This window comes from Lissotriton helveticus, chromosome 3_1 (assembly GCF_964261635.1).
Source record: "Lissotriton helveticus chromosome 3_1, aLisHel1.1, whole genome shotgun sequence".
NCBI lineage: Eukaryota > Metazoa > Chordata > Amphibia > Caudata > Salamandridae > Lissotriton > Lissotriton helveticus.
Window position 1 is genome coordinate 287,452,948 of NC_136061.1, and position 27,842 is coordinate 287,480,789.

General features: G+C 41.8%; 1 protein-coding gene across 1 annotated transcript in view; it reads right to left on the reverse strand.

The window, feature by feature from the left end:
• The window catches only part of BRIP1 (BRCA1 interacting DNA helicase 1), a 1,630,984-nt gene that overhangs the window by 898,285 nt on the left and 704,857 nt on the right, over positions 1 to 27,842 (reverse strand). The window contains exons 12-14 of the mRNA XM_078679817.1: positions 26,789 to 26,954; positions 22,482 to 22,622; positions 1,502 to 1,663 (exon numbers count right to left, since the gene is read on the reverse strand). Coding sequence (XP_078535943.1) covers positions 1,502 to 1,663; positions 22,482 to 22,622; positions 26,789 to 26,954 — 469 coding nt within the window. The remainder of the gene's footprint in view (positions 1 to 1,501; positions 1,664 to 22,481; positions 22,623 to 26,788; positions 26,955 to 27,842) is intronic.

The following is a 27,842-nucleotide window of genomic DNA, read 5'->3' on the forward strand; positions in this document are numbered from 1 at the left end:
TATCTAATTTGTGTTTATAACATTAACACATGGAAGAATTTCTGGTTAATCTGGTGCACTCTTTACTTAAAACACTGTTGGCAGTCATCATTCTAAAATGTATGGGCTTAAGGTAAAAATGACCGACCTTTGTAGAAAATACCCACAATGAGAACACGCTGCAGCTCCAGTCAAATACCAGTACAAGTCATTTCGGTTGGAACATAAAACAGTTATGGTTGCAAACAACTACAAAATAGACCTATTAACTACGAACGCCTGTTTTTGTGTTCAATAATAGATATTTGATGATACAGCAAATAGGAAAGGGATTTGGTAACATTAATCATTGGGCCCAACGTGCGAGTTGTGCATTCTTCAGAATACTTCAAATTTAGAAATATTTTGGCCAGGTTATCAAAAGAAACAAACAATTTAAAACAAACCACAAAGAACCACTCTTGCCTTTCTCCTAAACTTACTTAGGATATAATTATATTGCATTATACTTCCCAAACTAACCTTAAAGTAATACTAATCCCAACACATATGCTTGGGTGAGGTTCTTCAAAAAGAAAGGCACCTCAAAGTTCAAACATAATAGATCCTTTACGATTTTGGGGCATTGTACTGTAATTGCTCTTGTGGCCCAAGTGTTGTTTCATTATTATAAAACCCTCTGTTTGTTGACCTTAATTACATTACTTTTTCAACAAAACATCTGAAAATTTGCCAAAGACCCATGAAATCCCTAACCTTTCCCATCGCGGAGGGCCTACAGTAGGAGAAAGGATTTCAACCAATTTGCAAGGCGAGACATCATCTCAAGGGCAGATAGTGTTAAAATCAGAAACTCCAATTAGCCAATCCATAACCAGGGCCACTGGAATTATGCAGTCACCAGGATTTCCAGATAATTAAGAATTTGCAACGCTTCCCGCACATGCCACAATCTGCTGCATAATTAGGAAATTTCAAAAAATTAAATCTTTTGCATATCATTTAAAAATATGTAGATCGTATGCACCATACATATTTCCCCTTTCTCAGACAAGGGATATTTAAAAGTGCAACCTAGTACTTACTCTGTGCAAGCAGTTGCAGGTGACTGGCACAGCACTCATTTTTGCGAGTCAAGACTTATTTTTCATGATCAGACTTTGAACAAGAGGAGGAGAAAGAAAGAAAGAAAAGAGATTAAGAGGAAGAGAAAGGAATACAAGTAGTGACAAATGGAGAAAGCGAGGACAGAAAAGAGAACCTGCAAGACTAAGCTAAAGAGACAGGAAAGTATGGTGGTGGAGCAAAGTGGCAAGAGGTGGAGTCATGACTAGGCAGCCTTGTTATTTTCCAAGCCCCTGTATTCTGCAGCACAGGCAGTATGATCTTAAGAAAAGCTTTGGGCTTCTTCACATATTTATTTATTTACAAATGAAACACTGAGTGCAGGCGTAAGAGGATGAAGTTATGAATCGGGTTTAAATAAACTACTACTCATCATTTAAAAGGATGTTCTCCTTACCTTATACGAAGGTAGAAAACACAGAACGCCATAGCTCACAGTCTGGCAAATGGAAAGCAGAAGAGCGCCAACTTCATCCTGGAAATCAAAGGTCTCTGTGTGCTGGAACGTGGCACACAATTTCCGCCCTTTGGGGCCTGCCCCGATTGTGCCAACCCAAACCTGCCAAATTGAAATGTACATGCTGACTGAGATGCACAATTAAATTGTAAAATGATAAACAAGTAAAATCAAGAAGTAATTTCCAAGATGGTTTAAGTAAAGATATGATGGTAGCACAATAATAACTTATTTTTTACAAAACATTGTTTAAAATAGTAAGAATTTGTATTTAAATATAAAACAATTAATGTATTTGTTAATTATTTTTAGCAAATGAGGATTACGGCTGAGGATTAAAGGTGGGTTAACGTAAGGGTTAGTGTGTGAGTGCTGGGGTAAGTGATGGGTAATTGATGAGGTTAGAGTAGGGGTGGGCTTAGGGTTAATGTAAGGGTAACCAATGAGGTTAGGGTAAGATATTTCCCGATAGGTTTAGACTGGTTTCAGGGATAAAGTTGAGTAAGGCTGGTTAGGTTAAGGGCAGGGTTATGTTTGGGGAAGGATAAGGGATGGGGCTAGAGTACGTAGGTAGAGCCTAAATTGTAAGAAAAGGCATGAGAGGTACATTTTTAACCTTTTAACTCTACGTTTTTGTAATTAAAATACATGTGAGTCAAAACTCTATGCCACAACCGTTACAGGCCTACATTTTTAAACACTATGTATTTGTATGGGCTCTCCCAGATGAAATCCCGACCTTCGGTAGACTGGACTTGCACCTAAATGCAAACAACTTTACAAAGTTGACACTAACTACATTCCAAACCTTACAGCTAATTTTCTCATTAATATATTCGTGCATCTCGAATTGATAAATAGTTGACCTAAGAAGATCTTCATTAGCAGCCATGTTACTAAATTGACTTTAAAATGCTCCTCATGGAGCTAATCTCATCTTCATTCAACTTTCAAAATGCTGAGCATAGGCCCTAAAATTGCTGTAATGGACTCAACATGTCTCCAAAGCTAGCCCTATATAGCTTTATTGCCGCACCCCAAATGAATGCTCAATCACATTTTCAACCTACTCCAATATCAGCCAAAATTTTGAACTTACAAATGCTATACGATCGGTTGGAAAAGGTTGACTTCTCTAACAGTCAATGGCGTACCAAGTTTCCATTACTGATCCTTCCTGCAACATTCGTATACATTTTATTGGTTGCCAGCAAAATTGACACAGTCCCTAAGCTCTCGGAGCTGTCAAGTCACTGCAGATACGTATGGCCATTTGCATCAAAAGTTTCCTTCTCACTAATGCTCAGTGTTGCTAACGAAGAGCAGAGTGGGGGAGCAACAGATGTTCTACCTTATAGCCTCAATGTTGTACAAAGTCAAGCATAAACAGGACACAGTACCCTACTGTTAAATGCTCCTGGGAAAAAGCAATTGTCTATTGTTTTGTTATGTATGGCTCTCATAGAGAGCCATATTCCCCACCAGATTCTAAATCTGGTTACTCACTGCTAATATGTAGCAACAGTCGATAACAAAACTCACCCCCAATTCTCCTCTGGCACTGCATAGCAGTTAAAAGCAGGAGCAAAGGACGTTGGGGGCTACACATACTATTAAAACTATAGATAGTTAAAAAGTGAATTACATGATGTTTTGACATCAAAGTTCTGAGTGAGGGGGGCGTGGCTTGGGCGCTGAAGTAGATGGCAGCTGGCTGACGCCACTCCGCACCACAATCCGAGTATTATGTCGTTTTCATCCGGTGGAAGCTTTCCAACACCGATTTTGAACAAAGGACTCGCTGACAAATACGTCACTGCATTGGAAGATGCCTTTTATCAAATGGGGTAAGCCCGCATTTTTCATGCCCTCTGCCATAAACCTGCAGCGCCCTCTGTGACTGGACCGCAGCCGCCATTTTGTTTAACTCATAACGCTTTGTTGGAGGAGTGGTCTGCTCACAAATTGCCGTTTTGTGAAGAGCTGTAATATCAGGACAATCTGAAAGGCATTTAATATATCTGCTTGATGTATTCTGCTGCTTTTTAATTGTAGTCTGCAGTCTGCTACAACAACTGTTACTTTAATGCTAGGAATGCTACTACCGCTATTGGTTGTACTTCATCTTTGAAACACCTGATAGTAGCGCACAATTTTCACAGAATCTCAGCTGGTGGGGTTATATCTACCTAATGACGCTGCGCTACGCTCAACTCTTGGCATTTCTTCCTACAAATTTGCATTTTCTTGTTTGAATATACATGTCTATGGGGAGAACCAGAGTTGGTTGGGACATTGTTTTATCCTACACGTCTGCTGCACGCCCAAAATCTACTTACTGCCTACCTCTAACCCCTTTTCCGTTTTACAGACCGACATGGAGGACTCAACACAAACCACTTTGCCCCATCTTGCTGAGTCTTCTTCCAGTGCATCTATGTTTGCGCTTACTTCTAGCTCTCTTTCATTTCAAGTCAGCGTGCCTAAATCAAACTCTTTATCATTACTATCCTCCACTAAGTGAGTTAAAAAGACCCTCCTTCACCAGTCACCTCTCCTCTACCAGCCTCGCTGGAGTTACTTCTGGATGAAATACGTGCTCTCAAGCCATATATGTAGGAGACAAACACTTGCCCACAAGCTTTAGAGGATAATTGGTCTTCGCTTCTGTGGCAGGGCGGGTCGCCCCTGTGAGGGTGATAAGGACGTGGGAAGGACTACACAAGACTGGTGGTCAGCTGTACCTTTACTGCCCTTTTCTCGCCCCCTCCAGCACAACACTTCAGTGCCTGAAGAGGAGTGGGCAAGCCCAGACTTCACGTACCCATGGGGTGGAGAGACTGAGACGGGACTCTGTACCTTTAAGGCCGACAGCCACGTAGCAGCAACTCCGCCCAGGGAAGAGCTCATCACCACAAAAGAAGGCGGAACCCGGAAGACGCCGGAGAACGCTTTCCCGGAGGTGGACTGCAGTGAGGAGAAGACGCTGGAGACGGGTCGGAGAGGAACCGGATCGACAGAAAACGTCAAGCCAGGAGGCCAACGATTCCGCGAATCGCCCTGCCACGCGCCCGCGGGAGGAGCGTGGCTGACCAAGGTACGGGGCAAGGTAGCGGGCTGGGCGGGTTGGAGCGGATGAACCGCTCACTGAATGCCGCCTTGCGTTTCCCTGCACCCCTTCCTCACGGGCACTCCGTCACCTCGACCTGTATAGTACACTGTAGCACTTAATCCCTCACTCCTTTACCCCCTACGAGTGTGAGTTAAACACTCCTCCTGAGATATTCTTTTTTTTCTTCTTCATTTTCCGGTGGTGCTCTCCCGGAGTCCGGCTGGAGGTCGACGGCGACCCCGACGTTCTGGCGGCAGTAACACCTACACGTCGCAGAACCGCCCTGGACTTACCTGTGTTCCCGAAGGGCGTTAGGACGGAGACCGATGAGTTTGCCCGCATAAGACATTCTAACAGGAGAAAGAAAGCCTACTTAAAAATAAAGCCATCGTTAAAAGCACTGTTCCAGCCTACAGACTCAATTCCTTTCCCCGTGCTACCCACCCCGTCACAGCTTCAGAATAAGATCACTTCTGTGGAATATCAAGACGAATCTCTACAAGTCTCTTCGCAACAGATTCCCCCTATGAAAGCAGAAGTTCTTCAGCTTCAGAAACAAGTGGAAAACCTTGAGAACCATAGTAGACGCAATAACCTATGAATCAATGGTTTAGCTGAAGGGCTAGAAGGATCCAACCCAATAGCCTTCTATCAGTCTTTTCTTCCGCAGGTACTGGATATTCCAGAAGCTCCTTCATTGAACATACAAAGAGCTCACAGACTTGATCGACCTCCATCTGCTTTCTCATCTCAACGTAAAACAAGAGGTGTAATACTCCTCTTCTTAGCGTATACTGACTTGTTGAAAGTTTTGCAGGCAGTCAAATTTAAATGTCGTATCTCCTGGCAAGGCTCACAACTATTTTTTTCACAGAATTATGCCAAAATCACTGCGGATAAAATGAAAAGTTTTCTTGCAATGAGACCAGCCCTACGTGACTTAAATGCCAGATTTAGTTTGATCCACCCGTGCCTCTTTAAAGTAACTTATAAAAATAAAACAACCACCTACGATGATCTAGCTTTACTTCAATGTTTTCTCGCTAACTGCAGAGAAGAATCTATGGAGTTCACAAGATCGTCTTCTACAAGAGAATATCACTGTTTTCCTGTGCCAACTGTAATTGTACATTGTCTCACATCTCCTTTTTCATGACAGAATCTGATTAATTATTCCTTTTTCTTATGTCTTCTTTTTCCAGGTGTCGGCCCCTTCTGTTCCCACCCTCCATTGTTTAATACTGTCTGGACCATTTCTCTTCTCGTGATTTCCCCCGGAGTTTTTTCGCCGGTTATACATCTTCTCGTTTTGTCGCCTCAACACCCTCCATCCATGTTTGAGTCTCTGGTACGTTTTATTGTTCTCCTTCTATATTTATGATATATTTCCTCTTTTTTCTCTCTTCCTTCTTTCCTCCTTTCTATCCTCCTTTCCTTTCCGTTTCATTGCATTTTTTTCCATTTCGTATCCATTTCTATTGAGTGCTTTACTAATGGTTAACTTGATTGTTGCAGATTTTTTATTGTATTCATATTTGCTGTAAATTTTTATATGTTTTTCTCTTTTTCTTATATTTTTGGATAAATTACGTGACGTGTTATTACCTGGAATGTCAAAGGTTTGGGTACACCTATTAAAAGACAGAGTTCTTGGCCATTTGCTAACTTAAAGGCAGATATTGTTTTCTTACAAGAATCTCATCTTGTTACTTCAGAGGTTTTGAAACTTAAATGTGAATGGGTAGGAACTGTGGTTTCCTCTCAAGGTACACGCAAGAAGAATGTGACAGTGATTCTTTGTCATCAAGTATTTAAAATTTCCCTTCTATCTCAGGACTCAGACGATGAAGGTTGTTGGTTAATTGTTCATCTTAAAGTTAATAATGTTCCTATCTCCTTGTTTAATGTTTATGCTCCTCCTAAACCGGAAAACAATGGTTTGCCTCACATTTCCACCCTTTTGATGTCCATCCCTACACCATATGTTATTTTGGGCGGTGATTGTAACTTAGTTGTTGACCCACACATAGTTTGTTCCTCCAAGGCAACTTTCATCCGTTCTCCAATGCATCAACATTTCAACACTTTAATTTCCCATAGATCTCTCGTTGAATCTTGGAGTTCTGTAAGCCTCAGCTTCGTGAATACACTTATTTCTCTCCTACTCACCCCTCTCATTCTTGCATAGACTATTTATTTATCTCTAAATCACTCACACAACACATAATACATGTAGACATTGGTTAAATATTGATTTCTGACCATGCCCCAGTAATCCTAGATTTGGAATTACTCCCTGTTAATGAGTCCAACAGAAGATGGCGTTTTAATACATCTTTATTGATTGAGCAGACCTTTACTTCCTCTTTTGAGCCTTTATTACTGATTTCTTTAATCGTAATTTATTCTGTTTTATCCTTCGCTATTATATGAAATGCTTTTAAAGCTTCAGCCAGAGACTTTATCTCTTATGTCGCTAATAAGAAAAAAGAAAGTTCCAAAAAGGCTGAACTTCTTAAGAACATTAAATTGATAGAAACACTCCACACTACCTCGAACTCTAAAGCTGACCTTAATAATCTTATTGTAGGACATTTTAAATACAATAAAATATCTACAGAAAATGCCAGCTCCTATCTTCTTAAAGGTAGTGCTCATTATTACGGTGGCCAGAATAAAGCGGGCAAGCTCCTTGCCTCTTATCTTAAGGTTAGGAAAGACCATTCAAACATTGATTATGTCCTTGACTCTGACTCTTCCAGGGTGACCAAAAATCTGGATATTTTGGAGGAGTTCAAGAAATATTACACCTCACTTTATACTCCTGAGGTTACTCCAGACCCTACCCAAGTACAGCTATACCTTGACTCGATCCCAAAACACTTTCCCATTGATATTGACTTCTTATCCCTAGAAAAAAAGATCCCTATTAAAGATATCTCGTAAGCACTACGTCTCATTAAAACCGTGAAAGCACTCGGTCCGGACGGATTTCCTGTGGAATTTTACTCTAATTTTTCCAAAACGCTTCTTCCGCATCTCCATTCTCTATTTACATTTTTCATTTCTTCGAATGTTTTTACGGGTACCTTTCAGGATGCCCTTATTTGCCTAATTCCTAAAGAGGGGAGAGACCCTCATCTTTGTAAAAATTACAGACCGATATCTTTAGTTAACTCCGATTATAGATTATTTGCTCAATTACTTGCTCTTCGATTAAAGTCCTTTTTGCCATCTATCATTTGTTCAGAGCAATTGGGCTTCATTAAAGGTAGATCCAACTCTGATTACACTAGGACCTTTTTTGAATACATTGCATAAATCAAATAGCCTCATTCACTCGCGGCTATCTTGTTAGACGCGGAAAAAGCTTTCGATTGTATGGATTGGTCGTTTATTTTTCATTCTCTTTCCTGGTTTGGTTTTGGACCTAAATGTATTTCTTACATTTCTTTATTATATACCTCACCTAAAGATTCAATTTTTTTAATGGTTCTATTTCCAACTCTTTCGCTTTGCACAGAGATGTCCGCCAGGGTTGCCCTCTTTCACTACTTCTTTTTATCCTTGCGCTGGAACCCTTCCTTGCTAAGATTAAACAAGATCCTAATATTCATGGTATCCAAATTGGTAAAACTCATATTAAAATGAGAGTCTACGTGGATATTTTATTATATTTATCAAAACCAGAAATTTCTCTCTTAGCCTTTTCGACAGAGGCTAATACATTTTCCTCACTTTGTGGTTATAAATAAAACCCTGATAAATGTGAAATCCGTCCTCTTAATGTTTTATGTTTTAGACATGCTTTCTTTTAACTAATTTTACATGGAACACCCAGAAAATAAAATATTTAGGTTTATGGTTTGCTCCCTCTATTAAACTCACTTTATCCCTGAATATGACTAAAGTCTCCACTACAATATCCAATTATGTTTCTAAATGGCACCCTCTATATTTAACCTGGTGGGGCAGACTTGATACTATTAAAATGATGCATGTTCCTGTTATTCTCTACACTATTTCTGCTATACCACTTACTATTCCCTTCTATTTTTTCAAGAAAATATATCCTATTTTATCTGCCTTTTTATGGAATAAAAAGAAACACATATACCTTTGCTATGTTTAAACGTAATAATGCTCTTGGGGGTGTTAACTTCCCTGATTTTCACATATATCATAAGGCTTTTTTTTTTTAAACAACTCTCTAAATGTTTAAATCGTTCATCTTCAGATATTTCTCCACTATGGAATGATGTCGAACTATCCTCTCTTGTCCCTTTCTCAATTCAAGAATATCTTACGTTCACTCATAGGATACAATTTTCATCCTCGCCTATACATAAAACTTCTTTTAACTTATTTCAATCAATAATTAATTCACATCTCTCTGATGTTGACCGCTTTCTCAATTCTTCGATTTTGCATAGTCTCTTTATAACAATTAATATTAAACCTATATTCTGGAAATCTTGGCGAGACAAGGGCCTGCTTTGGGTCCACAAGCTTTACTCACGTGATACCTTTCTCACTTTTACGGAAGCACAGACAATATATGGCCTTCCAAATTCATATTCTAATAAATTAGAAAAATTAATTCATTCTAGATTCTTTTCTTTATCCTCTCAATATTTGACTTCTCCCCCTTCAGTATCTCATTGTGATATCCTTCCCATATTAAGTACCCAACCAAGTGCTTCTTCTATTTATAAATTTCTTACCAAAACCACAGAACATAGAAATAAAACCAAGGTAGAATTACAGTGGGAATGTTAATTTCATACTTCATGGTCCACTTCGTTTTGGGATAAATTATGGACCAAAATTCGTAAGACCTCAAGATAAGTTAGTACAACGCAAACACTTTTCTTTTTATACAATAGACTCATGTTCACTCCAACATTACATAAATTTACTCCTTCAATCCCCCTAAATTGTTGGTCTTGTAATGCTTCCAATGCAGATGTATTTCACATGTAATTCGCCTGTCCCTATACCCAACAATGTTGGTTGAAAATATGGTCTCAAACCAATATTATCTTTCACACTCAATTTCCCTTTTCCCTTTTAACCATTTTTCTAAGCTCACTATCCGAACAATGGCAATCCATCACATGTAAAACAGACATTGTGGATTTACTAATTGCAACTGCATTCCAGCAAATCACCGAAAATTGGAAACAATCCACACAATTATCCTTCCTGGCTTGGTGGTATAGTCTCTGTTATAATCCTCGACTTGATCGTGCCTATATTTCTCTTCTATCCCTACTTATCAAAAGAGAACATTTATGGTCGCCTATTACTATTTTCTTAGATGCTTTGGCTCAAAGATTTACCCAATACCGTCCATTGCTGAAAGAAGTTTCCAAACATCCGAGAACGGATTTCCCTAATTTTATATATTGTAATCTTAGCTTTATTTATTACTAGCAGCCCGTCCTGACGTTGTCCGGGAGCAACAGGCTTCCCCGACCCCCGCCCGCCCCGACATTGTCCAGCAGCCCGGCCCCCGCCGGGCCCGTCCCCCGCCTGCCCCGACCCCCTCCTGCCCCGACATGGGTCCCCTTACCTCAGCCGCCGCTCCTCCCGCCTGTCCGCTGCTCGCACCGCCGCTGGCCTGTTCGCTGCTCCTCGCGTCAGCGCTCCTCCCCCGCGCCATGTCCGCCGCTCCCTTAACTCAGCCGCCGCTCCTCCAGCCTGTCCGCTGCTTGCACCGCCGCTGGCCTGTCCGCTGCTCCTTACGTCACCGCTCCTCCCCCGCGCCATGTCCGCCGCTCCTCGTCGCCCTCCTGGACGCCGCTCCTCCCCGCGCTCCTGACGTGAGCACGCACGTCGCGGCCGGCGCTACTTCGGAGAGACTACTTTTTTTTTTACTGTAAATTTTTTAAATAACGTTTTTTTTAACAATTATATAGCCTATAACCATCTACACACCCTGATGATTCCAACGGTGTATCGGGTGTGTGGATTGGCGCTGTGGTTCCCGAGTTTACCCGCCTCAAAAGCTGAAAGTTCTTCCTTTATTATAGTAGTATAGATTATGCACTTTATGGTTATTTATCTTTATTACTTTATATAGTATTAAGCTCTCCTACTCCTTCATTAGATTATAGTCAGTTCATTATTATTATATTCTCTCCCTTATGCTCTTTTTGCACTGTTATAGTTTCCAATATCTTTATTACATATGCAACTGTTTGGTTTTTGCTGATTGTTCATTAAGTCATCAATTTATTTAGTGTTATATAAGCACATTGTAATTTTTGTTATTGATGTATGTTTTGTTGCATTTTTTCAAAATAAACTTCTTTTAAACTTAAAGTTCTGAGTGACATCATAGACAACTCGAGCTTCGCTCTCATTGTTGAAGGCACTCGGAACCCCTAGGTGAAACACATCCCCCCACCACTCACTGTTGCCCATCTATAATTCTATAGGTTATGTGTGGCGTTGATAAAGAGCCACTATTAGGCAAGTATCTCACTGCTATGACGTTGTAACAGTTGTTAACAAAAGTTGTTACCTACTTTTGCTATGTCATGAAGGAATTCCAGGCTGCTCTGACATGTCTGAGAGCCTGTCAGAGCAGCACTGGAGAGCTCTACAGTTTCTGTAGAGGAGAGAAGAGAAGAGAGGGCACAGAATGTGGTGGGGGTGGAATGGCAGAAGGCCAGGCATTTTTTTTAAAATTTTCCACAGGGAGGAGAGGAGAGGCCATGTTATGCTTAGCTCTTCACTAAACTCCTCTGGTTGCATATTAGATAAAAGCAAGGGCAGATGATTTTGGAGGTCAAACAGAATATAAAATTCTAAATGGGTAAAAAGTGAATTACGAGGAAGTTGTTTCACCTCAGGATGACATCATAAAAACGTGGAGCTTCGCGCCTGTTGTCTATTTGATGTCACTCACACCCTCTCGGTGAAAAACGTCACCGTAATTGAGTGTTACCCATCTATAATTCTATATTCATATAGGGCACACCGCATAGGTTAATTGCTGGTAGGCACTTCAGGGAGCAGCAAGTAGGCAGAGGGTGTGGAGGCTACAATCACTAGCAAAAGGCTATGATGATGTGGAAAAAAACTGCAGCAGTTACACACACAGGTACATGCATTTAATAGCAAGCGCATAGTAACAACTGATTATGGGACCATACACATGTGTGTGGTGACGGCATCAATCACAAAGGAGGAGGAGGGTGTTAACAGGTCGCATCGCTGTGCCTGAGATCCACTGGGGTGGCGGCTGGACTGTGTGACTGTTGTGTGGTATGCGGCTGGACTGTGTGACTGTTGTGGGGTATGCGGCTGGACTGTGTGACTGTTGTGTGGTATGCGGCTGGGCTGGGTGACTGTTGTGTGCTATACGGCTGTGTTAGATAAGGACACACCCAGATTTTAGCAAGGCCTCCTTTCTCAATCAATTCTTTTTTGAAAACTCTTCAAAGATGTGCACTCATCTCAACACACACCTGGCAGGTCTTTCACGTCACTCTCAAGAGGGAGATGAAAAAGCACCGTTAGAAAGTTCTCAATAAGCAGAAGTCTTCACATCAATTCGGACAATTGCCAAACTATTCTAATAATGTAAATTGGTTCTGTCACAAGTAATGTATCCTGTAAACCCTAATGAAAATACCATTTGCCTACACCACATGAACTACCGCAGTAAAGATTCTGCCACTGTGTGCACAAGGTCTAAATTGTGCTTTAATAAGGGCAATTAAAAGTACATAAAATAAATACACTAAAAGACGTGTTAGTTTCCATCTGTAAAGCATAGTAGTGGGTGCTTTGCGGATGTGCATGGGTAGGTGTTTCCAGATGCAGGGCTCAATGCCTGCGAATCACCGGTCACCCATGTTCCTGTCTCAGGTTCTAGTTTATTTATGTTTGCTTGTTTACTGGGCTTGTGAGGTGCCCTTATCCAAAGCGCCAATGTGAACAAATTGTCAAAAAAACATGATGAGCAGGAAGAAGGCAATATAAAACCAAAACAAAATAAACGGCAACTACAATGCTTAAGTTGATGGGGAAATACTGACTTAATGAGATAAACTAAGTCTATTTTTGTAAACAAAAACAGATTGACTCTAATAGCTGGTACTATCTCAGAAGCACAAGAAGGACAAGAACAGTTAGAAAGCCCTTCACCTGTACAACGTGCATAATGGCCTGGATGATGCAAACTGTGCAAGCCTATTTATACCCTTAATACACTTGAAAATGATGCCCAGACAGTGAAGTTTGAAACAGCATGAAGTGGAAGCGAGAAACAAGCATTTGCAATGCAATAGGTCTCGCATTTGCGAAATGTTAAGCTATTGGCATTGTAAATGAAAATGCCTTTTATTTATATGTTTTGAAAACCAACACATAAATAAAAGGTTTGTTATTTACAATGCCAGTAGCTCAGAGTTTTGCAAATGCGAGACCTATTGCATTGTAAATGCTTGTTAGATTGAGCTTTGAGTAGCTCATTCATCTTACACTCCAGTGTTACACCATTCTCAATGCCTTAACGGAGTGATTCTTAACCTGTGGACCGGGGACCCTTGGGGGTCTGCGATGTCTACTCAGGAGGTTGATTAATAAAGTACATATAAATAAAAAAGCAAATGCTCAACCTTCCCATTAAAATACAAAATTTGATTAGATTCTGTTATATTTGTTTGTGAATTAAATAACATTTTTCATAATTTGTGTATTTATTTCATGAATGCTTGCGTCTGTATTTGTCTGCATTGTTTTGTTGTTCAAATAATGGAAATACCTTAGTCTGGGGTTCCCAGATTCCAATTATGACTCACTGGGGGGGGGGGGGGGGGGGGGGGGGGGGGGTCCAGGAATTTCAATACTGATTCAGTGTGGGTCCCTGGATTCCAGTAATGATTGAGTTGGGGTGCACACAAGTCAAAGGTTAAGAACCACTGCCTTCAGAGGAACGGTATCTTTGTGATGTTTCTCTGAAGTTGTTAGATAACTATCTAGTTTAAATATTGTTAGGCCATGGCGGATGATACATTTTACCCCCAAACAACCTTGAAGATGTCCCATTGTGTTTCCGTCCTCACCTCTAGTGTGTCATGAACTCTGAACAAATATTCCTCAATTCGTTCCTACAGTTCATGTTAATACATTCTGTCTTTTAGGAGTTTAATATCAAAACTCGAATTGCCCCTTGTTTGCAAACCTCATGCAAACGACATTCATGCAGTACAGGAACATGATCAGAAGTCATAACGAAACATGTTGTCCATACTTAGTATTGCCCGTAATTAGTTTTACGTGAGTCTTCAAACATGTTCTATGTGCAGGAAATGAAAAGTAAATTCTTTCTCAAATTCGCAAACATTTCTCTATACATCAAAGACTCCCAATTCAGAGAAAGCCCTTGGCAGAAACATTCATATCCCTTCAGTACCCTTTTTATCATGGGACTATCTGTTTATGGAAGGAGATTGGACTACATTTAGGAACCACCACCATAATACTTTTACTTTTGTATATCCCTAACCTTCTCTGCTGAGATGATCACTAATTCTTTTGATTTGAAGATGGGGCATATTATTATGCACCGTGACCAGCATTCCTCAGACCTTTTGATGTGCTGATGAATGACACTGAGATGGGAATGACCTATGCACCAGCGTTATGTCATGTCATTAATGGGTCTCTTGTAGGCAAAATATATTAGGGGATTCCTAAAGAAGTGCTGCTCGACAAATTTTATGCTGTTTTGTTGGACAATTTAATCCCTTAATATTCCAGGTCAAAAAGGGCTCTAGTTTGGTTAGGCGTGTCAGTCTCTCTGCGCCTATTCATATCTCCTATTACTCTTGTAGCTCTCTTTTCTGTGACCTTTGCCCTCATATCTGTACCAAACTGGCTGTTAATGCCTCTGACCAGACCCTCTCCTCCCACAAGCCTAAAGCGAACACTTCCCACTAAGTGATTTCCAATCCAACCTTTGATAAGTTCCTTGATTGAGGAATAGAAACACTCTAGGTGTGTTGGTGATTACACAGCTGCCGGGCTCTCCCAAACATGTAAACGTTTTTTAAAGGACGGTGAGCGGCGGGGCAGCAGCGGTGGAGCGGGTGAGGGCACAAGCCATAGGGAGTGGTGGTAGCAAGGTAGCTAATATGGAGCTTGAGGCTGGGGAAGGAAAAGCATTTAGAACAAGCACTGGCAAAGTCAATAGGTCCAGCTTTAATGTGCTAATGCAAGCAAACTACATTTGTGCATGCTTCTTTTATCAACCATCACTATGTTAAAGCCAGACCTAGTGGTATTGTCAATGCTTGTTTCGTTTTAAGCAGCTGGACTGTGTGCCAATAAGCATGTGTGGGTGCATGAGTAAATATCATTGTTTCCCCTCACACACGATTCCCGACTAACACCTTTAAAAAGCTCCTGTGGCAGTGAAAACCAGAAAAAATCGGACTTTCTGTGTACAATAACTGTATGAGGTAAAGAATGTGTGATTAATTATTCTACTTTTGGGATGCAAAATAGTGCCCCATGCATTTCAATGTAAGCACTCCAATGAAGACCGAATGATAAGCCAAACAGCCAATAGCATAAAGAGAATACTCTTTTGAAGAGAGACACAACGTCCACTCTGTGTACATTAAATATAAATAGTACCAACAGGTAAAAGTACAGCTATGCTCTCAGGCCACAGCTGAAAAGAATTGGGGTGACTAAGAGTTAGTGCACTAGGGAAATTGAAGGAAGTGGTTAATGTACAACATTTTGTTTTTCACCAATATAAAACCCTTTGATCTCAGAGCATTTAGAGGGCTCGCGAAAAGACAATGGAACACTTAAGGATGAAGTGGACGAAATCTATGGGATATGACGTGCTCATATTATTTTTTTTAGGTTGATAAAACATCTCCCCGACTGCTTTAAAAAAACAACCTTCCCTGAATGGGTAATGCCAACCTTGAGGTTCCGCCAACTGAAAGCGAATTAAAGGAGGAGGAGAAAGAGAAGTAAAGAAACAAGCCTTTTCACCATGATGCTTGCTAGCTGAAAGAAATGTAAATGTGTGGGACTGGTTAATCACTGAATGGAAAAGCTGCGTGGGACCTAGTATAGAATTAACCACTTGGCTGCTATGCGTTTTCCCCCCCGGTGCTGGGATTGCCCATTTTCCATTATTCATGACGAGCTGGGCTCGTCATGAGCGTGCGAGGAGGCTACACCATGACGAGCCCAGCTCGTCATGAGCGTGGAAGGGGTTAAAGCACGCTTCCTGTCACAAGTGAAGACTGTAGAAGCACCTTTTCTATAGCTTCCAGGCTACATGGCATCTAGCACGGAGAGCATACAAGGCACCTCCATGCACCAGCCTTCAATGCACCACTCGAGGCACAGAAGCGCCAAGCACTCCGCCCCTTCCATTAATAACAAGCATTTACAATGCAATAGGTCTCGCATTATTAAAGTTTGAGCTATTGGCATTGTAAATGACAATGCCTTTTCTTCATTTGCATTGTTGCATAAACAAGCACTTTGCACTTATAGTCCATGCTTATGAGAAGCAAGGCTGTAAGTCTCTTTTACTGCCAGCTTTGCTCATTGTAAGCAAGGAATATACGTTCAAAGTGCGTGTTTATGCACCGATTGCAGGTTTTAAAAACAATGAACCCCACCGATGCACAGATCACCTTTGAATAACACTGATCTAAGGAGTGAAAACCTTGTGTGCGAAGTAGACCAACTCCCAACCTCACCAAACAGCCCTGAATTATCAAACATTAAGTAGGTAGAATATGCCACTGAGATATAAACGGCATGACCATATGTCAAGTGGGGATGGGTAACCCTTTCCCTGCCCATGGGTGCATGGTGTGGAGGTGAGGCAAAGAAGAGAGAGGGGACAGAATCATTTAGACTCAACAGTATAGGAAAGAAGACATATGATTAGCAGAGAGATCAAAGCAAAAAAACTAGGAGAGCACAATGGATTACAAAATGCAAAACAATAAAGTAATTCTTTGGCGGTGATTGCAGCCTCTCTAAAGTTGCAATCACTGCCAAGAGTCTCTCTCATCAGGTTCTCTAGAATCAGAATGTATACTGGTCACAGAATTACTTGTGGCACAGAAGGAACAACTTCTTTGACCACTTCTTTCTTTGGGGGATGCCACCAACATGTATCACGCCATGTCTCCAATACTCCTGCAAAAACCTTCCTCTCCTCCATCCAGTCCAAATGGGCCGCCTCCGACATATCAAAGAAATGGTTATTTTCCCAAAATCTGAACTTGAACTGCACAGAATAGAGTAAAACAGTTGAAACTGCACAGCACACAGTTTTGCTTGACCACTAAAGGATAGCCTGATGCTGAATCAAGTGTGAATGCTCTAGGAAAAGAATCTCTGTGGTAGAGTCGAACAATACCTCCCCCACACTGCAGGCTGCATAGAGATTGCATCATGGTCCATACACTTAAGCGGCCCTGCAAATATGAGGTTGGGCACCAAGGGAAGGGTTAGGCGACAGCATATGGTGTATTCCTCAATAACAAGGCATAATAACATCTTCAGAGGACATCCAGGTTTGTAGCCAAATGAGGTTGTGGTTTCAACATGTGTTCTTTATTGAACTGCCTTTATTGCATTCTGCCCTCGCCAACACATCTTTCATCTATTGCTGACTCGATTGGTGACAACAGACTTCATCGGAGCTAGTCAGGAGGATACACACACGAGTACTCTTTTCCAGACTGTACACATTTAGACCACTAATGTCGCACACGAGGCAGTGGGGCCACACAAGATACCGACCATGTTCATCCTACTTCTATCCAATACCATTACTCATCTCATAACTAGCCCGGATGATGTCTGCTGTCTTTGAGTCAGCAATAGACTAAACAGGTGTTGGCGAGGGAAGAATTGAATAATAATATTTCAATAAAAAACACATTGAAATCATGACCTAACTGTTGATTTTCTGAGTGCTCGGAGAATTCTTTCTAGCTCCATGGGTAAGCCCCATCAAACATTATGCCTCGATTCTGGTAAAAGAACAGATAACACGTTTACAGTTTCCCTGCTATTATTTTAGTGTTGATGCTATCAAACTGCCATCTGCTGAACTGGGGACTGAAACAACTTGCACACGTACAAATACATGAAATTCTAGGGTAGGCATAAAGAACATCACTCTTCGAAAATTCAAACTTTTTCCAAAAGGAGCAGAGGGCGTTCAAAGCACCTGTTATTGTGAATCGCGTTCATGACATTGGCCTGATTGGAAGCGCCTGTTGACTATAGTGAGAAGTGTCTCCTGGTGATGCTACATAAACGACAAAACCAGTAGAAAGATACAAGACTCATCTTAAATAGTCGAAAGACACTTTTGCATAAGAAGAAAACTGAGGAATGGAGTTAACCCGTTGTGCTCTGGATCCAACTATACAGCAGCCCAAATAGGAAGTGGCATCAATATGCATCTGTGCACTAATGTTGAAAGCTCAATCTAAATTTATTATTGACAGCATCACTTTCTTACAGACACCATGATAAATACATTTTTACTTGATTTCTACGTGTGGGATTTTAAATTATAATAGCAGTTAAAAAAAAGTGAACCCCCAAGATGTATACCCAACACGATTTGTATCCCAATTATTAATCTAAAAAATAAATCACAGTTCGCGGGCAAAAGGCTGTGGTCGAGGCTTAGTCAGGAATGCTCTAATTAGATTTGCAGCTTATTCGAAATTAACTGCGTGTTCGACTTTGTGAAAAACGCAAAATTGGAGCAACTTTTTCGACCATTAGATTATGTATGGTGCAAGAAATTCTGCTACATTAAATGATCACAAGCTAAAAAATGGTCCAGTCAGAGGGAAGACCAAGAATGAAAGTGACAATGACTGAAAATAAACCAAATATTTGTTTACATAGTGACCTATGTAAACAAATTAAATCGTGGATTTAGATAAACCATATACTACGTAACAAATTAACCAGCCTTGCTTACTGAGCATTCCAAGCACTTAACGCATACTTGCAACTACGCAATGCACAGTGATATGTAGCACAGTCCCATTTGTATGGGTATTTATGGGTTTCTGTTGCGTGTAACTAAATTCCGTCTCGCAGACTACTGTAAGGATACACTCAAAAAATAAACAAGTTCTACAGGCCAATAACGTGAAAACGTAAAAAGTACTACTGGAGAAATGATAAAGCGGTTAATGCTGTAGCAAAATCAACACAACTTGAAAAACTAATTACGCTCTGTACCATCAGCTAAAGTGTGTGCTGCTGCTGTTACACCGTCTACAGCGCAGTTCCTGCATGTTATCGTACTCTCAAAGTGATTAATGCACCTTTTGAACTGTCAGTTGCACATCATTCTATGTACAGTATTCCACTGATCTCACTTTTTTTATATGCAACACCTGAAAACTCATTAAATACGATGCAGAGGACTTTCTCCATCCATAGCTATATAGCATACATAGGAAGGGAGGCAGTTTACACACGCACTGCCTTACAAAGGTGATCTTGTCGGCTGGCGTGGCATATCCAAAAGCTAAGGTGACAGAGGGAGGGAGGCATAGGAATAATAAAGTGACCACTTGTCCGCTACTTACACGGACCGTCAGCAAATTCAGTGCAACCCTCCTTGTCCGTAGTTGAGCTTATAACGCATGCCATTTCTCCGTAATTTTAGCACTTCCGCGTCCCATAACAACCAATGCCAAGGCTGAATAGATTCTTCAAGCCGGCTGCGCGTGAGAGTCAATACTTATTGTCTAAAATGACCTGAGATTGGAGCATTGGCGGCATCTTAGCCAATGCTAATACACGGTAGAATTCCGAAGTGCTCTTTGGCTGTGGAGTAGGCTTATGCCTCCCCCAAGCAGTTTCTATTAAATCGAGGTTGATGCGAAAGACTCTGGCTTCTCAAGAATATCCAGGAGCCCACAGCCCGCCAGTCACACGGGGGTCCTTTCTGTGACTCATTTCTGCCTGCTTCTTATTCGTTTTTCAGCTTGTTAAATCTTGTCTTTTTTACCTACCATAAGTGTTGAAATTAAACATTTATTCTGGGAAGTCATACATTGGGTATGGGGGTTTCATGGTTGGGTGGAGTAAAGGGGGTAGAGTCATGAAGGGCGGAGCTTTGAAAAACAGACTGACCATCCATTTATGCAGCAAAAAAAAAAAAATTAGCAGGGACTATGGGTCATGAGTCTGCTGCACGCATACAGTAATGCTAGTTCTGCAGCACTCTACAGCGAGTCAAAGGAGAGACCGTGTTCCAAAATTAGACCCAATTCACTATCTGACTGCTTTCCCACGCACCGATATAAAAAAAAAACGGAAGTCAGGCACTTTTGCCTGAGACGGGGGCGGGGCCTGCAATCCGGCAGGAAGTCCCGCCCGCCGCCACAGCCGCCGAGGAAGAAGTGGAGCCGGCCGACTGATGGCCTCTCCGCATCCCGGGGCTCCCAGGTGCTGGAGGGAGCCACGGAAGTGAAGTCCTGCCCCCTGGTACCAGCGCTGCCGTAGATGACACACTGAACACGCCGAAAGAGCCCGGTAAGTGGTGGGGTGGGGGTGGGGGTCGCGCGTGTGTTCGAATGTGTCTGTGCGTGTGTCTGTGTGTGCGCGCGTGGGCTTGCGTGTGTGTTTGCGTGTGTGTATGCAGTGTGTGTGTGCCTGTGTATGTGCGCATGCGTGAGTGTAGAGTGTTTGCGCAAGGGAATGTGGACAGGAGAGGGGCACGGCGCCGTGCGTGCTCACGAGGTGAAAACTGAGCTACTCTGCGCTCGTGCACCCTTTCCTGTCCACATTCCCAGAAACGGATCACAATAGATGTCTTCGCTGACGTCAGCAATGCTTCGCATTGCTTACGTCGAGCTCGACCTAAAAATGGGTTTCTGTTTCTCTTTCCTTATATCAAGGCTTTGTTTTTTACTCTTAGTTAATTTCCTGCCGTTTTGAAACAGCGCGAACTCGACCCGAAGGATGAGCGCTTTACATGAACACCACTTACAATACACGAGGTCAACTACATTGGTTATCGGTACAGGGAGATTAAGTGATTTGCCCAGAATAATAGGATGTTGAGCCGACGCAGAGACTCGAACCTGGTTCCCCAGTTCCACAGTTGGCAGCTCTGACAGTAATGCCACATCCTGGGTACAAGGATGCAGGCAAGCAGAAGCCACATGAAAGCTCGGCTCGGTCCCTGCAGGTCCTTGAGCCGAGCCAGAGCCAGGCTTCAGGCTCGAGCCTGGCTCGAACTTTCGGTGGCTCGACCACCTATAATGAAAGGCCATCCTAAAGGTCGAACCGGAGTCTTTTTATCTGTTATGCTTGATCTAAAAGTTGTGTTTAGTTTGAAAACGTTGATTTTTTTCCTTTTACTCTGGTAGCACCACAATTCTTCCTGAAGTTAAGCACACACTTCCCAGCGCATTCCTTACCACTCTGAGTCTCCCCTGTAGGACTACCTGGAAGTCATTTTGGAGCGCCGACTGCCGAGAGCAATTTATCAGAGACAAAACAGCATCGAAGAATAAAATAACGCCTCTCTGACGTCTCCAGAACCGGGCGGTTTTAAAGCTTCTATAGGGTAATATCAACTCCAGGCAAAATAAGCAAAGCAGGTGATAGTGACTAAAGGAAACGTAATCAAAATGACTGATAAATGTGCAGCGCTTCCTACTGCATGGGCTGTGTGCCAGTCACCCGGACGCAGAGCGAAGACACACAGTAAAAACATTACAAAACTGCAAACCTGAAATAAAAGACTTAAATGAAGATCTCATGCGAAGCATGCAGCAAAGGAACTGCAGTTTAAACGACTTTCCTCTAACATCTGTACAGCGCTTAACACGCAATGTGCACCGTAAAACTCACTGCCTCTAAGGCGCTTGGGCCACTCAGAGCATAGGATGCAGGAGCGACAAACGAGATGCGCCTTGAAACCTCCAAAGCAACAACGCTCAGACAGAAGCAATGTGTGCGTAAAAAGCCTTAAAGCCCAGGGCTCACACTCGTCCTTCCATGCTTTGCGTGTGGCTGCTCCCACTACATAATTAACACTTTGCATGAGGCACGGTGCTCCGGTGCTCATGACGAGCTCAGCTGGGAGTATCAGCTCAGCTGGGAGTACACTACATGTATAATTATATATTCTAAAAAGGAGTGATACAAGGTCATTAACTCTGACAGTGTTAGGGCTTACCTGTGTATATGTTTTAGGAATTCAAATTGAAAAGAATACATTTTATTATATTTATGATCTATATTTTGTTCAGTCCTGATGAAGTCCCATGAAGGGAGGAAACGCGTTGGCTAGGTTGTGTGCGCCTAATTTGTTGAGAAGAAATTTAAATTGAATTAACAATAAATAATTTGTGTCTCATACAAGAAGACTAAAGCCATTCTTCTAATTGCAAGACTTTGGTATGAATGAAATGAACTACTATTAACAATAAGGAGTATTGGACTAAAGAAAGCACCTGTGGCGTAAAATAATTTAATTTGTCACTAGTAGGATGCTTCTCCTTTCAAATCATTTAAACGTCTTCATATAAGGGGGATAACTGGTGGTTAGTTCTCCAGGAGTCAAGCATCTGCTGCTTTGGGGTAAAGAAGCCTGTGCAATGCCTTTGTGCTTCAACCACCATTATGGTTTTTGCCAATAGAGGTATGCGCTTTATGAAATGAAGACACACAAAAGAGTACAATGCAAGTCTCAGTTCTTTTCTTTTAAAAAGGCAACGTTTCAGTAAGACAGCAAAGAAATCCCTTCACCTGAGATTTGTTAATGACATGGTTTGCTTCTAGCTGGATGGAAAACTTCACATCGAGTTCAGAAGAAAATGACGTCATCGGTGATAGAGTACCAGATGTCAGGACAATTGTCCGCACTTTACCACTTAGATCAGAAAAGGCCTGGTAAGGTATAAACAAAAAACAGTGTTAAGTTTTGCTGAGCAGATAAACTATGGTACAATTCATATTATAACAATCATCCTGTAAGGCACTCTGTAGGAGAAAGGAAAATGTTAACTGCAATGACTGCTATCTGTAAATAGCATACATTGCAATTTGTAGCTTACCTGCACCTAACACAATATGCTTCGAAAGTTTTAAAATTCAGAGCAGTCAATGTCTATACCCTGTATGCATGCATCCCTTTTGTACCGCTTTGTTCCCCAAAAGTTGGCAGGGTATGCTCAGACGTGAGTCCCTTGCTCACTTTGCCACTGGATTCAAGCAAGCCTGGCTGAAGGCGGCTGTAATGCCAGAAACCGGTCCTAGGAAGCTTGAATCCGGTCCAGGGAAGGCATGGCTTGGCAGTTCGGGCTGGACTGTTCCCATGAGGCACAGGGTCAGACTGATTTGAATATGGCCATGTCTGAACTGGGGTGGCAGAGTGGGCTAAAGAACGGTGATGGATTAAACCCAGATCTGTTGACTGGGTGTGAGTGTTTGATTGGTTCCGATGCTCCGTCCATCACCACCCCCTTTTGTACCGTTTTCGGTGAAAGCAGCTTAATGCAACTTCACAGAAAGCTTGTAGAATAGGCAAGAAAGCATAATATTCAGATTTCCTTTGACAGCAGGCCCTTCTACAGGGAAGTCCAAATGCAACAAGCCATTCAGTAGACATTTGATTGCCTCATCAGAGCTCACAAAATATTCCCTTGGCCTATTTCGGTTAGTACTAATGCCCAATACGTGAGCCTTACAATGTCTACCTGGACGCCTGACTCAATCACCTGATGAACGAGGCTACTGTCAGAGCAGCGAGGTCGATCTAGCCCTGCACCATTGCTCTTGATATCTGAGCATAGACACATAGCACCGGAGAATGAACGGTATGGCCGCCTGTGCCTCTTGGAGGGTAACCTAGGTTTGATCGAAACTGTCAGGATTCAAATCTACTAGAATTCAGTCAAACCACAATTCTCTGAAGCTCTGATTTTTGGCATTTGCTTAAAATATCAACCCTCTTTTTTTTTACATCCTGAATGATGTGCAATCCTATCTCTAAAATAACTAAGTAGGGAGTCAAACTTGGACTCTTCAGGGCAAACTATGAGCGATTGGGAGCTAGCAGAAAGTCAGTGTTTTCCCTTGCAAAACACTGTTGTGAATCATTTTCTGGGATGGATGAATTAGCCAGCTCAACATTCATCATATGTGGGCCCTCGATCTGGGGCTTTTTATTAAAGCGTTCAAGCTCTTTCAACCTGTGGGCACCAGTAATATCAATGCACTGACATGGAAGTTGGAGTTTTGTATTTTTCCTACAAAAAAGGTTGTCCTACATATACCTCAATGCCGATCAATAGGGTATTTTAACATTGCCATATCAACCAGGAGATAGTTAAATTTTGCAGGTACTTAAGCCTCTAAAGCTTGGACATTGGATTATGTCTTAAGTTTTACTTGAAATATAGAATGTGGGGAGCGCGAAAATCACGCTCCACTCCAAAATGCACTGCATCTATAGGATACTAGATCCAACTTATTTTTAATCCATTTGTCCATGTTAAGTGTTTATCCATATTTTAACCAAAAAGTTTTATCTTCTTTTCATCTTTACTTTCACTCTTATCCACATATGCGACAAATTGCGTTTTAGGAAACTTTACGTATCAACTTGTGCCAATCCAGGCTTCTTTGTGAATACGAATCCAACACAACAAGTAGTTCTGAGCAGCGTCTTTATTCATAACCCAATGCATTTCGGGCAATTCTTTGCCCTTCGTCTGGGGTAACTGCTTTCATGCTCTTCTCCTCCCTAAACAGGAATAAATTCTAACTTCATGAGCAAGGCTGTTTTATCCCGGGAAAGACTACTTATTACCTATGGGGATCATTCTCGTTAAAAAAATTAGTTGCTCATTGGAGAGTCTCTCGCTGCTGCAGAGTTTTTGCTCTGTTTCCTTAAGAGCACATCTGCATGGACGCAGTGAGGGCCAAGTTGGCCAGACATGGTCAGGGTCAGACTGGCCTATAGGGCAATCAGGCTGTAGCCGATGGGCTGGTCTCACAGATCAGTGTTTGGACTGTTTTTTTTAGCAGTTTATGGGCCTGTTTTAGGGTCTGGTGGGTTCATTTTTACTTTTGATTTCCCTGATACTATCACAAACATTGCCTCAAGCAAACACAATTGCATGCAGTCTCCCATACCTTGAAAAACATTCATACAGTGCGTCTTTACAAGTTCAAAAGTGGCCTGAATTGTAATTGTGGCTTCTCTGTAGCTATCTGGTTCACTGACCGGGGTAATATTTATTGTGGTTCCTGGGCTTTTTTTTCAGTCCCACTCAATCCCTGGATATGGTTGGTAGACAACTCCCATCATGATACATGGAGGTATGTAAGCAATTAATCAGTTAATAATTATTAATTAAAAAAATGCAGGATTATAATAGGTACCACAATTTGATGAATTTCCAAAACTGTCTTTCTTGGTCTTTTAACAAAGGGGCATTTTGCAGTAGAATCTACTAAATATTTTTGACCTAATTTTCAAAAATTAAATGGAACTATATGATTAGAACATCTAAACAATTCTTCAGTAATCAACACTATTACAGGATATTGCTTCTATTTTTCTACAAACCTATGAATTTCATTATTGTATCCGTATTTTTATTTCTACAGATTGTCCTAGAGAAATTATGTTGTCTTTCTACTGCAGTATTGACTGACTGGGAAAATTAAGGTGTTTTAGTTTAGTTTACATTGTAAATAATTTTTTGGCTGTAATAATTATGGTTATGAAATTGGGCTTTTTCACCAATTTTGATGTTATTTTTTACTGTGCGCAATTGATTGATCGTGCTTGGGCAAGACAGACTAATTGCCTGATTAGGCGATTCGACCACTGCCACAACTGCGGGACCTCCCGCAGTATTACAACTGTGGCGGTTGGACCGCCATGAGACCGCTGAGAATACGCCGCTCTTGCGATGGTGGTGAGCCTTCCATGAAAAGGGTGGCAGTGAGGTCCCCTTGCGCCTCTGCTCTGAGGGGGGCACATCTTGCGCCCTCCTGGTATTGCACCAGTTCCTGCACAGGAAGCAATGCATAACGTGGTGCATTACTACCTGTGCAGAAAAGTACTGCAGCAGTGCCTGTCGAAGGCTTTCCTATAATCCTTAGACAGGCACCGCAAAGGGACCGCCGCAGCACCGACCGCCCAAGGATTTTAATCGTTATCCGGCAGGCAGTGTGAGAACGGCTTTGGCGGGGCACTGGCATGACGCTCCACATAAGGACCGCCAAAGTCGTAATTAGGCTAGCCTGGCTGATATGGGGTGCTACTCCGAACTGGTCCCAGGATGCTTGTTTCCGGTCCAGGGAAGACATGGCTTGGCAGTTCGGGCTGGACTGTTCCAATGAGGCACAGGGTCAAGATTGATTTGCATTTAGCTGTGTCTGAACTGGGGTGGCGAAGTGAGCTAAAGAACGATGATGGGTTCAACCCAGATCTCTGACTGGGGGTGAATGTTTGAAAAGTTTCAGCGCTCCGTCCATCATCTCCTGTGTTTACAATTATTTTTTTACAATGAATTAACATACACTGAGCTCTGGTACCAGCACCAGCATGAGAACTGTTTTTTAGATTGGATCTACGATACTTCTATTGTGATGTTGTTATATATTCCAACCCACTAATTTATTTCTACTGCTACCATTTTACTTGGCCCCTGGCGCTTTTTATTGTTTTTCACAGTAGATTCTGTATTTTTGTATTTAAAACACGATGCATATTTTGATTTGTATACAATTGTATTATGTGCTGAATGTGACGCTTTTTTAAGAACCAAAGTAGATGTTCGATGAAGATCACACTCACAACAAATAAAAACAAAAAAATGATAAGGCTTGCCCAGGTTTCCATTTTGCTTGAAGAATCCTCCTCACAAATGTAGGCGGCTTCTGTTTATGGAGGTCTTATAATTCCTTGATTACCACTATCAAAAGGTTAATAATTACGTTTTGACTCCAATTACTCCATTGTGGATCTTCACTTAGATTATCACCGTGCACTTCAGATGACACAAGCAGTATTACAGTAAGTACACAAGGTGGCTCACCACTGCCGGGTTCAAACACCAGAAATTCAGCATGAACACTGCAGTTTTCTGACGGGCGGTTCTCCTGTTTTTGGGCCGAGCAAAGAAGCCATTGGCATCAGGAACATCTTGCTGATTGGTCCAGATGTAGGTCTGCTGCAAAGCAACCCTGTAGTCTTCTGCAAACCTGAACAACGAAAGCATCCAATGAGAAACTGGGAAAGGACAATTTTTGAGAGCTATGCTTTGTTATGGTTATTTTGCACTTGTATAGTACACACTCAGTCTTCAGTATGATGGACATGAATGAGGAACACATTCTGTTGTATTATATTCTACCTGCACTAATATACCACTGATGATGTATCGATGAGCAGCTATGATAGAGGCCAATGCGACTATGATTTTGATATCAGGTGTGATGTGTAGCGGAATGCACTTCTCTAGTTGCTGCGTTCGCGTCACTGTGCTTATGATTAGACGAATACAGTCAAGAGTAGTAAAAAAAGGTACATGTGTTCTTGCCTACCATCCTTAAGAGGGAATACATTTAGATTCTTGGGTGAGTCCAGACGATAGTGGAAGAACCCACAGGTTATAGTTAAATATGGGACATGGTCAATTGAGTCCACCAAAGAGCCACAGTGGAGCAACAATAGGTGCAGGCAAACAGAGTATACACTGTATAGAAGCCACCCAGGAGTTACAGAGGAGAAACCAACAGGAATACACTGATAACTGGAATCCAGGTTATAAGTTCGGCAAGTTCAACCCAGGAACAACAGAGAAGCAAGCTACAAAAATACACAGACTACAGGTAGACAAGGTAAATTGCTTTTGGAGTCCACCAAGGAACAACAGAGGAGCATTTAGCAGGCATGCATTCAATATAGGAAGACATGGTAAATAATCAGTAGGGGAAACACACACATCTGCAGTGCTTACAAAAAACAAGGGAAATGCTTTTTGCAGTTCACTTAGGAGCAACAGATTAGAAACTCTGAGGAGCAATTAATGCTGTATGGTAAATGGTCTACAGAGTCCACTGAGGGGCAACCCACAATAACAGGAGAGG